The sequence below is a fragment of the Scomber japonicus genome, chromosome 11 (assembly GCF_027409825.1).
Source record: "Scomber japonicus isolate fScoJap1 chromosome 11, fScoJap1.pri, whole genome shotgun sequence".
Taxonomy (NCBI): domain Eukaryota; kingdom Metazoa; phylum Chordata; class Actinopteri; order Scombriformes; family Scombridae; genus Scomber; species Scomber japonicus.
In genome coordinates, this window is record NC_070588.1 from 9,140,600 (window position 1) to 9,153,406 (window position 12,807).

Consider the following 12,807-nt stretch of genomic DNA (forward strand, 5'->3'; position numbering starts at 1 on the left):
GTGCCAACAGAGCTCTTTGTTGTGTTTATTTTTTACTAAATATAGCTCTTTCCTTTCTCATAGTTTTCACACTTAGGCTAATGACACAGGGGCTTGAACCAAGTGCATTCATTATGACTCAACTTTGTGCATTCAGCCATGTGGTGCAGCATTAATCATTCCTGCTTAACACATCGTACCTAAAAAGCCTTTTGTACCGTCTCTCTACCTCATAAGAAACAGAAATGCCAATCTTGACATGTGTCAGACACATTAATGAGACATTTTATTCAGCTTTTCTTCATAATCATAGATTTTAAAATTCAATCATTAGAAGTCACTCCAACAAAACAGCCAACATTGCCTCCTTCTTCTTTCCAAGAGCTTTTGGCACAAAGTACAAAGCAAGATCATGTTGGGGAAGTGTGGGTGTTTGTGTTTTGCTGACAGGCAGGTTACAGCTCAATGGACTTACAGAGGATCAAGGGCATTCAAAAATATCAATGAGGAAACAGTTCACACGGCACACTCTTCTACACTGGAAGATCATAAATCAATATAAACCTAAGGTCCACAATGTACAAGCTGTGCTTTAGGCAATGGCAACGTTTAGCAGAGATGTGCGTTGGCTAACTTAATACATCGCTTTCTTTATGTTCTCTCTGTAGTTAGAATTGTGATTTCTCCACTGTGAATATTTTACTCTTTCATTCTTTTGAACATTTCTACATAACTGAATCAGTTGGATGTAATCAAAGTGTGTGCCTGCCTGGTGGGACAGCATGTCTCTATATGGCAAAAACAAACAGAACATGGACAACAGGGGTGTTAAAGGGAAAACAAATAGGAAGAGACTTTTTGGTTAATTAACAGTTTTCAGTCCCCAAACATCTGCCTGTGATTCTTGACTTAAAAGCCTTCATCGTCAAATAGTTTCACCACTGCAGGCATTTCTTCATTTTAGTTTCCTTGGTGATGGAGGATGGAAGCTGCCGAACACATCATCATCATCACAGCCGGTCCTAATTGAGGCCTCAACCCCAACGCAGTGTGTTGTGCTGATTTTCACCTGTGCTGCACAGCTGCCAATCTTCAGTCTGTGAAATCATAATCTCCTGTATTTCTCCAGCTGGTTTAGTGTGTTACAGTATGTTACAGAAACATATATTTGTTTCCTCTTCAGGACAGAGATTTAGCTGCAGCTATGCCAAGAGTCTCATATGAGCAGAGGAAAGGAAAAGAAAACTAAAGACAAACACATACTACTCTCACTGTAGCTTGACAGTGTGACAGCAAGCCATTTGCAAGATATAGAGTATATATTAAGAATATAACACACATCTGTTCAAATCAGGTATCTTTGCATAACATGGAAACAAATTTATATCTGAGAGAAATTAATTTAGAATATTGATTGTGTTTCAAAGATATTCAGACAATCCAATGATAGATTGATCTCATATTCATATATTTACAGAGTAAAATCTGAAATCCCTGGGTTCCCTAAAAGAGGTCTGAGTAACTGTCCTTGTCGTATCCTTGTCGTAGTGTGAACGGGTCTCCTGGGTAAGTTCAGCATTGTATTTCACTCCTGCTGTATAGTAGACAACAGTTATTTTCATGGTGTCCAAAAATAGCTGTCATATCCTTGTATGTGTAGTGGCGTTATCACCACATCAATAAAGTGATTTTTTATTTTTTAACATTTACAATATCTTTCCAGCGTCACTGTCCTGGTTCAGTACTTGTTGGACTAGTCATGAGAAGTGGTGTAGATGAGTTGAAACATCTCTCAATAAGGATCCAGCTTTAAGTTCATCTCCTTTAGCTCCCCTTTTATGTCCATAATATAGTGGATTCTGGACCAAGTGACACATCTTCCCGAAACACCAACACTCAGGAAAAGAGATCCTTTGGTCACTGAATATGGTGCAACCTCAGGAACGCAAAGTACCTCTTGTCTTGAGTGACCCTGCCCCCCCTTTCTTCCCTTCCCTTCCCTTCACTAAACAATCCCCTCGCTGCGTTTGCTCCTCCACACCACCAGTGCAGTCATGAGGAGGGTGACCAGGATGGGCACCGCGATGAACGGACCCAGGATGCGGTTGGGTGGGTCCCTCAGGAGACGTCCAGACAGCGAGCAGTCGTTGAAGTAGTGCTTATGGACTTGGATGAAGAACTCGTCCACCTGCCGGTTGGGCCAGTAGCAACCCAGATTCATAGCAACCAGGTACGTGCAGTTCGTCAGCTCACCGTAGAGTCTGCATGTTGGTGACACAAAGAAAAAGAAAAGAGTCATTAGACTGTTCACTGAGCCCTATTTTCCTTAGTTAAAGGACCGATTCACAGTATTCAAGTTTGTCTTCAGGTTTTGCTTTCTGTAATCTTTCCATATAAACTCACAATGTCAGTGATGGGGGACAAAATCCACAGTCCTCCATTTGAGCAAAAATTTAATGAAAAGTTTATTTGAAGTTAATATGAAGCTTTTGGCTTTGGTTTCTGGAGTGTTAACTTCTGATCCCCAAATCCAATAAAGAACAGGACAGAGCTGAATCCAATAACACCAGTTTCTACACGGTGGATGCGCTAGTTGTGAATGAGGCTTTTTCTTGTAATAAAACAAACTCATGTGGTTTGTTATTGATATGCTAACTCTTGGATTTTAAAGTAATGCTAGATTAGGTGGAGGAAAAGCCTTATTATGGCTTGGAAGATGAAGAAACTTTATTTCAGACACATCCGCAGGTCCACAGACAATGACTATTTATTTTACAGTCTATGTAGAAATTCAGTAATGTTTTCATAGACATGACAACTTTAAGCTTTGATTTACATGTTTTTTTATGTGTTGACAAATTCTACCATCCTCCATTTAACGAAACGCTTCATAAAGACTTCAGTGGGATAAAGTTATATCCACAGTTTTCAATGAAAAATAAACATGATGTAGAGGACAGTTACATCTCATCAGTATTAGACAAATTAACTGAACAAAGGTTGTCAATAAACTCAATAAAATATTTGATTGAATAAAACAAAAGATTGTAAAGGCGGTTCAAATGCAAATCGCTTGTCCTTCATCATAGTGGCCCTCAGGAAAGAGTCTATTGTTTAGATATAAAATGTGTGTGTCAGTGTGTGTTGCTCCCCCCCTCCATAGTGAGTAGATCACAGGCTGTAATTGAGATAGAGACCCATGATTACGACAGAGCACAGAGAGGACACTGCAGCTGCACAGATTAGAAGGTCAGGTACATCATAACACATATAGTATATAAAGCTCAGGCGTAGATTCACATGTACAGACACCACTGATTGAGGTTCCTTAATGGCTTAAAGGCCTCGCAGACACCGACTCATTTCCAGTACATAAGACATCACCCTTCATTTATATTTATATCTATGTTGACACTGACATGCCTGCTTGGTATTGTACTGCACAGTTATGATTACTCTAATTAGACAAGGGCATTATAATGTCATTTTATGCTGCATTCACTTGAGATGGAAATACCACTGAAGACACTTGACTCTTAAGCATTCAGGTTAAGAGTCTTTTCACCAAGGTGGAAGTTTTCCAGAGGCTCTTCCAAGAGTTTTTATTATTTATGGCTCCATTTATGTGGGATACAGCCGTCGTCATGTAGATCATAAATTGATCAATAATCATTTATTTTATGTCACTAGCTAGTCATTCTGTCCAGTAATTCACAAATTGTGCATTGGATCAAACATCACTTTCTGCAATATTTTTTGATTACAGTCGACTAAGTTAAGTTTTAGCATGAATTGAAATGAAAATGTAGCTGTTAGTAATAACTTTATACCAAACTTATGTTCAGCTGATGCAACAGGCTGCTGTGTCTTTTGCAGCTGTTTCTGCTATCTTCTGGTGTTGAAAGCACACTTAATGAGAGTACTGAGACTGAACCATACTGTTAATGTGCAGTAGAACCAAAACAGCAAGTCCAAAGGATCTTCAGATGTTCAGATTCTCACCCTTTTTTAATGTATTGAAAGTACACATTACATAAAAATATAATAAATTTAGTTAATACCTAAACATTGTATTTTCTAGTAAGGAATGTCAGTCGGTCTTTTCTGATCTACGCAGGTCAGATTTGGTTTTGATTGATGTTTGGAGAGCTTGTGTTGATATGCCAAACACAACATCTTTCTTTGTGTAAGATCTGTATATGAAAACAGCTCAGGGTCAGTTGGCGTGGGACCAGCACTGCAGACCACTGTGTTGCTCCGGGTAGTATCTCCTTTCTCTGCTGTTTCCTTGAAATGTTACAAATTAGTCGTATAGCAGAGAAAAAAGAATTTTTGGTCCTGCTGCTCGTCTAATGAGCATTGAGGATTTCTGGGAATGTTTATGAGTCACCGACTGAAAGAAGTCACAGCGGAGTCGAGGCAGGGGTGTTTTTCACAAAAAGATGTAAATGGTTATTAAACTTGACAGTGTGCAGCTTCTGTAAGGGTTAGAGCATGGTGCACCTACCTGTACTGAATCTACTCTCCTATGTCATTTCTTCTTAGATAAAATTTGCTGTTAAATCAGCCAACGTTATTAAAGAGAGTACAGAAGGAATAAGCCTATTAGAAAGTCATTTGTGATAGGAATTTACAAGCAGTTTCAGCTCTATCTTAACAATCCTCTTAAAGGACAATGTGTGTTATAAGTGGTGTTGCTTATAGTGATGAACCTGCAGCGACCCTCGACTTAAACTTTATAGCTAATTTAGCCATCCAGCTGCAACTTTACAGTACCTTTCTGGTTCATTCTCATTGTTCTCAAAGCATTTTTTGAGGCCACAAGTAGCGGTTTTCAGCCAAAAAAAAAAAAAGGTATAAAACTCCACTGTAAGGACAGTGGGTCACTCATATATTTTGGGATTGCCCAAAATTTTTAGATTTCTGGAAAAGTGCACAAAAAGAAATAAAGAGAGGCCTGGGTATCAACCTACACCTTGACCCAACACTATATATAATTGGGATATTACCTGAGGATTTGATAGACCGAGAATGCAGCTACTTGCTGAGAATCCTGCTCCTGATTGCTAAAATTTGGTTGAAACCACAACCCCCCAACATAGAGAAATGGAGAGACAGAGTTAATAAAATATTTACTATGGAGAAAACTACAGCGAGACTACAATTGAAATTAGAAACATTTGAGAAAAGATGGGAACCGATAACAAAAATTATATCAGAACTCTAAGCACCTTTTTCTTTTTTTCTTTTTTTTAAATTTACGTATTTATTTTTAGTTTTCTCTCACTGTTTGTGATTTTATGTACATCTTCATGTTTTTCAAATATGTGGAATAAATACAAAAAAAACTCCACTTTAGATTACACGTTCAACAACAAATGACAAACAGATGCAGTTGATGACTGAATAGTGAACACAGTGGATTACTTTGGAGCTAAAGAGCCAAATATGACCTTCAGCAGTTGGTGGAGACCAAACACATAGCTAAAAGGAGAGTGAATATTGGACTTAAATTCACAAAGTGGCCAAAAACTCAATAATAATGTTGCTTTGTAACTGCATCATGTGTACATAAGGGTGATTAAAGAGTGATTGATTTCTTCACAGCTTGTTTCTATTACCCCCATGCGGCAAAAAACCCCAACTCAAACAGCTATTGTAGGTTCAAGCTGGCATGTGTCCTGCCTGTGTCCAAGACATTCAGTTCTGTGCTCACGTCTTTTTTTTTTTTTTTTTTTGAACAATATTTTTATTGATTTTTAATTTTCACAAGAGAAGAATGGATACATAATATGGTCCACAGAATGAAAAACAAAACAAATAGACAGACAAAACTAATAATAAAAAATAAATAAATAAAAATAATAAAAGAACAACAGCAACAACAACAACCATCAGCTCAGATCTATATAATTAGGGTTACAGTAAAAAAAAGATAAGTCAGTAAAATAAATAAATACAGTATGAGCATTCAAGAAAATCCCCGCAACATTATACAAGAGACACCAGGCTCTACATATTTCAAATAGGGTTCCCAAACTTTATGGAATTGGTCTGTTCTTAAATGCAATATGCATGTAAGATACTCTAAAGGCACTAGATCGAACACTACTCCCTGCCAGCCTTTAACAGTTGGTACCCTGTCATTTATCCATTGTAACAGAATATTCTTTCTCGCTGCATAAGTAAGAATACAGTACAGCCTCTTATTATGTTTTGATGTTAAACGACGATTTGGGAGGCCCAGTATGAGAGACACAGGGTCTATCTCTAGTTTCAAACCAAATATCTTCTCCATTTCAGATAGTACATTAGACCAATACATTTGCAATTTTCGACATGACCAAAAACAGTGAGTTAGGGTACCAATTTCAGTCTTGCATTTAAGGCAAGTGGGTGAGAGAGTTGGATTGAAATAATGTCTGCGGTTGGGAGATATGTGCATTCTGTGTATAATTTTTAACTGCATTGCTTGTGCACGATTGCAAACTGAAATTGATTTAGCATATCTCCAGACATTCTCCCATTCTTCGTCATCAATTGTGGTATTTAGCTCCTTTTCCCACGTGCCTTTAAGCTTCAACAACTTATTTGGGGTTGCGAGAGACATAGCTTTATACAGTAAACTTACAGATATCTCTCTGTCTGAGGAAAATATTAATTTCTCAATAGGAGAGCTTTCATGGTTTCCAATTAACGTGGTGCTATGTGAGACATAGTGCCTTATCTGTAAGTAACGAAAAAAGTCACACCTGGGGATAGTATATTTCTCTATTATTTGTTCAAATGTCATCATTACATTATCAGAAAATAGATCCTTCAATCTATGAACGCCTTTATCCCTCCACTTTTTAAAACCAGTATCGACCATCCCAGGCTGAAAATCTGGATTATTCACAATAGGGGTAAAGACAGATGTAAACTTTGACCTTCCCTCATGTCGACACATTAATCGCCAGGCCTTAACTGTATTTAGCGTAACTGGATTTTCACAACTCAGTCTGATATTTTTAAATTTCTTAAAAAACAGTAAGTCCCTTAATGGATATTTTGAAAGGGAAGCCTCAACATCCAACCAAATAGAGTTTGAGTTACTCATAACCCAGTCATAAATGTACCTCATGTGAGTACTTAGCTGGTATGTTCTTATATTTGGTAAGTCTAAACCCCCTACTGAACCTGGGAGCTGCAATGTAGCCATTTTGAGTTTCGGTCTGCGCTTGCTCCATATAAATGAGCTTAGCCAGCCATTCAGATCTTTTATCACCCTATTTGAAAATATGACCGGAATCATTTGGATTGGATATAACAATCGAGGTAGTACATTCATTTTAACCAAGGATATACGCCCTAGCCAGGAGACAGGCAAAGAATTCCAACGCTCCAAGTCCTGCCTTACCTTCTCGAATAAGGGAATGAAGTTGGCCTTATACATTTGCTTAAATTTAGGAGTTATGAATATACCTAAATATACAAAACCTGTAGGAGACCACTTAAAGGGAAAGGCAGGTAAGGCAGCTGATATCGAATTGAGACTCCCAAGTGGCATGGCTTCAGACTTGGTCAAATTAATTTTATATCCCGAAAATTTGCTAAATCGATCAATAATGTTAAGTAGAGCTGGTATCGATGTCTCTGGATTAGTCATGAATATCAAAACATCATCTGCGTACAGACTTATCTTGTGCTCATAATCAACTAGCAAGCCTCGTATAGCAGGTGCCGTCCTTATGGCCTCTGCCAGAGGCTCAATGGCAATGGCAAACAAGAGGGGCGACAAGGGGCAGCCTTGCCTCGTTCCTCTGTACAATGGAAAACAGTCCGATTTAAGCCCATTAGTTAAAATAGCCGCCTGTGGGTTATCATACAAAATCTTAATCCATCTAATAAAATTATCCCCAAGACCAAATTTGTTTAAAGCATAGAATAAATAAGCCCATTCTACCCGATCAAAGGCTTTCTCAGCGTCAAGAGAAAGCACTAGACCATCAATATCTATTTGCTGGAAAGCCTGGATTATATTGAGAAGGCGCCTGACATTATTACGGGAGTTACGACCTTTTATAAAACCTGTTTGATCTTCTTTTATAATTTTAGGCAAAAGGTCTTCAAGTCGAGTAGCTAGAATTTTTGAAAGTATTTTTCGGTCCACATTGAGAAGAGCTATCGGTCTATAAGAAGAACAGGACTCTGCATTCTTCCCCTTTTTCAGTATTAAAGAAATATTTGCTTCTCTTAAGGTCTGGGGTAGTGTATTATGTAAGAAAGAATAATTAAACATGTCAAGTAAAGGGTCCATTAATAAATCACCAAAGTCTTTATAAAATTCACTACTAAACCCATCGGGTCCAGGGGCTTTTCCGTTTTTTAAGGTTTTTATAGCATTCGATACTTCCTCTCTGGAAATAGGAGCATTGAGATTGGTTCGCTGCTCAGATGATATAGTAGGCAAACTAAGCTGAGAAAAGAAATTATCCATTAAGTCAAGTGCATCACATGGTTGCTCAGATGCATACAATCTACAATAAAATTCTTTGAAGGTGTCATTTATAAACTTATTATCATATATGCGATTGTTCTGAGCATCACAAATGGCTGCAATAGACTGTGATTCTGATCTTTTTTTGGTAAGGTATGCTAAATATTTCCCAGGCTTATTCCCATGTTCGTAAAATCTTTGTCTGGTAAATTTAAGTCTGATCTCTTCATCTTGCGTAAGTAGGTTATCTAAGGTTGATCTAATTGCAGATATTTCTTGCAATAAAGCAGGAGTTGGAGAGTTAACATAGGTTCTTTCTTTAGTTTTAAGTTCAGTCGTTAACATATTTTGCTTCCTCAGTTTTTCCCGCCGTTTGCTGGTTGAAAATGAAATAATAACCCCTCTCGTATACGCCTTGATAGTTTCCCACAGCAGGGCAGGGTTATCTGTTGACTCAGAGTTTACAGACAAAAAGTATCTAAACTCAGTATTAAAATAGGATACAAAGGTATGGTCCTTTAAAATAGTTGTATTCAGTCTCCAATGTTTTGCCCTGTTTCCCACGCCCCTAAGGGAGAGATCCAGCACTACATTGGCATGGTCTGAAATAATAATACTGCCTATTTCACAAGATAAGACCGAGTGTAAGGAGAGCCCAGGTAAAAAAAAATAATCAATCCTGGTATGACATTTATGGGGTGCAGAAAAAAAAGTATACTCTTTATCTGAAGGGTGAATTGTCCTCCATACATCAACAAATCCTAAATCCTCACATATGGAATTGAGTGACTTAGCTTGTGAGGAAAGAGGTGAAACTTTATGTGGGAATCTGTCAAAAAGGGGGTTCAGTATACAATTAAAATCTCCACCCACTATGGAAATATCTGAGTGAATCTCTGAGAAATCCAGGAATACTTTAGTTATAAAGTCTGATGGGTGAGCAGGGGGGTAATAAATATTAAGTATGGAAATAACCGTGCCCTGTAAGACTCCCTTAATTATAACATATCTTCCACTTTTGTCCTTTACACATTGTGTTATTGAAAAAGGAAGATTCTTTCTCACAAGAATTGCCACCCCTCTACTTCTTGAATTGAAAGAAGAAAAAAATACCTGGTCAACCAGACCCTGCCGTAGTTTTAAATGTTCCACGTCATCCAGATGTGTTTCTTGTAAAAGCGCAATATCAATGTGTTCCTTTTTCAGAAAGGTAAGTATTTTTCTTCTTTTAATCGGACTATGAATCCCTCTTACATTCCATGTGCACAAACGTAGTTTATTACCTGCCATGCCCTTTAAGTAAACCCTTTATATAGATATATATATACAATAAAGTACAGTAAAAAACATCACTGAGCTGGGAGAAGAACACCTCTGAACAGGAACTATTATACAAAAACAACTGGGGGCTATCCCTGCTACCTAACCTGCAGGGCACTTTAAACCTCTTCCACATCCCTCTTCCTGCGCAAGCCTCATGATAAGAAAAAAGAAAAAGCAACAGACCTGATAAAAGTGAATGAATGAGGCTGCACCTTCTTCTTCCCTGACATTCACACATAGAATAAACAAAACTCAAGTTTGCTCACGGTGGCCATAACTTGGTGCATGAACAACAGCTGACTGATGAACATGTTATGCAATTATATTATGCGCACATGTGAGGAGCAATCAGAACATATACTCACGTAATGTGTATGGATGAAATCAGATAGCATAACACCATAAAGGTTAACTGATATACACATCACTGGGACGTAGTGTCCCCACGTCTCTGCTCCAGTGAACTTAGAAGCACAGCGGCTTCTTTGGGATTGTCAAATCTTCTCTGTGTCCCGTTCACCGTCACTTTCAGAGTGGCCGGGTAGAGTAGCGCGTAGTCCACGTTCATCTTCCTCAGCCGCGCCTTTATGTCATCAAAAGCCTTCCGTCTCCGGACCACCTCGGCTGAGTAGTCGTTGAAGAAGGAGATTCTGGGTCCCGTGTTGATGGTGCCATCATGGTTAGACCGGCGGGCTCCGAGCCGGCGAGCTGCCTCCATCACGCGCTGCTTATCAGTGAAGTTATGAAACTTCACAATCAGTGGCCTGGGACGTTGACCGGCGCCGGGTTTGGGTGCCAAGGACCGGTGTGCCCGGTCGAGCTTCAGCCGCCCTGCTTTGGTATCCATTTGGAGGTGGTCAGGGATCCACTTTTCGAAGAATTTCACTGAATCAGAGCCTTCCAAGCCCTCGGCCACACCGACAATGCGTATGTTGCACCTGCGTCCCCGGTTTTCGAGGTCGTCAATGTGCTCCCGCATATCATTCACCTGCTTCTCGAGACGCGTTAGCTTTGCCTCCGATGATGTCGCAGTAGCCTCCACATCAGCAATCCGTTTCTCCGCTTCGCCCACCCGGGTGGCGACTGCCTGCAGCTGGGAGGTCTGTTCTTTAATGGCTTCCAGAACAGTGGAGATTTTGCTGTCAATCACCTTAGTCAGGTTATCAGTTATTCTGTCCAGGGCTTGGACAATATCTGGTTCCACATAGCCTGGGCTAGCATCCATCGGTGTCTCAGATGTAGCACTTAGCTCATCCTCATTTTCAGCGTTAGCAGGGTTACTCTTCGACGAATTTTTCGTGTTTCTGGGCATATTGTCCGATGGTTTGAGAAAATAATTGTCCAGGCTCATGTTAAAACACTTCCCGTCCAAAACTCCGCACTTTTCACCGTTCAAATATGTAATGCAGAAATATAAACTGACAAATGCCACCGGAGCTCACTCAGTCACAGTGCTTACTCTACGACGCCATCTTTGCCCCCAAAAAAAAAAAAAACGCTCACGTCTTTTTAACTATTCAACCATTATTTCATTGCCCAACATTGGCTCTGAAAGGCCACAGGGCAATTGTGAAGCAGAAGGAACATGCTTGTATGTATTATGCATGTGTTACCCGTAAATGTATTTATAAGTGTTTTGAAATTCCTAAGTAAAAAAAAAAAAAGAGACAGAATTGGCAGGGACATGACAGGGGAAATAAAACAGTAAGGCGGAGTGTGTAAAATGTATCTGATTAAAAGGCAAGACATGCAATTCACTTGTATCGTCTCTCGCCTCTCTTTCATCCATCCATTTAATTCCTTTTCCATCTTTCCTTGCCCTGATTTGGCCTCTTTCTCGTGCTGACATCCAGAGCTCATCTCCATCCTACCACTCAGAGCCATGACCAATAGTATTACCACTGATCGTCTGCTTTAATTATCAACTAAAGAAGTGTGACTCAAGGATTAAAAATGTCATCATTATAAGCACAGAGACAGAGAGCCGATGGCCTCTTTTACTGCTCCACATTCACAGTGTGGTACAAATTTGAATTAAAACAAGATTCAGCCGGACCATTGATGGAAACCCCAAAAATACAATACGTTTCATTTCCTGTTCTCAGTAACTGCTGCCTGCTGGTGGGTGCAGTGACATTCAAAAATGAATACGAAATTATCCAATCTGAAGGTTGTCTCAAAAAAAGAAAGAAAGAAGAAAGTGAGGAACCCGTTTTCATTTTAATACACTGTATGTTCACTTTATGCGGCACGGTGGTGCAGTGGTTAGCACTGTCGCCTCACAGCAAGACGGTTCTGGGTTCAAACCCGGGTATTCCAGCATCATCTCACAGACCAAAAAAAGGTTAATTGGTGACTCTAAATTGCCCATACCTGTGAATGTGAGTGTGAATGGTTGTCTGTCTAGTCTATATTAGCTCTGTGATGGACTCCAGCCCATCCCCCTGCGACCCTCTGTAGGATAAGCTGTATAGAAATTGATTGAATGTTCAATGCATAAAAAACTAAGTCTCTTATGGTAGACTAATTTAGCAAAAATTGAGACTGAAGCCTTTTGATTACATCAGGCTTAACAAAGGCAAAATAATTACATTTACTCAGAGAGCCAGACACCCTCATCCACTTACACACTGATGCTATAGCGCCACAGTATCAACACCATTGCCTGATTTGTCTATTCCTGTTTGTCTGATTCAGTTCAAACATTGGGATAGCAAAGCAAGGGTTTACATAGCTGGTTCATCTTATTTAGACAAAGAAATGGGACAGCATTACGTCAAGGTTTATTCTTAACAGTAACAGAGTTTTATGCTTTTATTTAACATCACTTTAAAACCCTCTAGCACTTCATGTTCGCTGTTTAAAAGGTTAAAGCAATCTATAAAATCAAAAAGCGAGACGGAGCAGAAAACAAATGAGGAACCTGCAGCAGCACAGGGAGATAGGTCATATGTTATATTTCAATGTTTAACTTGAAAAGGCAAATAATAAAATTGAAGCTTTATAAACATGCCTGCATCGTACTC

General features: G+C 39.2%; 1 protein-coding gene across 2 annotated transcripts in view; it reads right to left on the bottom strand.

Annotated features, from left to right (window-relative positions):
- Positions 1-239: 239 nt before the first annotated feature.
- The window catches only part of ramp1 (receptor activity modifying protein 1), a 70,926-nt gene continuing 58,358 nt past the window's right edge, over positions 240-12,807 (bottom strand). For both annotated transcript variants that reach the window (XM_053329020.1, XM_053329019.1), the window contains exon 3: positions 240-2,240. In XM_053329020.1, coding sequence (XP_053184995.1) covers positions 1,985-2,240 — 256 coding nt within the window. In that variant the 3' untranslated portion in view covers positions 240-1,984. The remainder of the gene's footprint in view (positions 2,241-12,807) is intronic.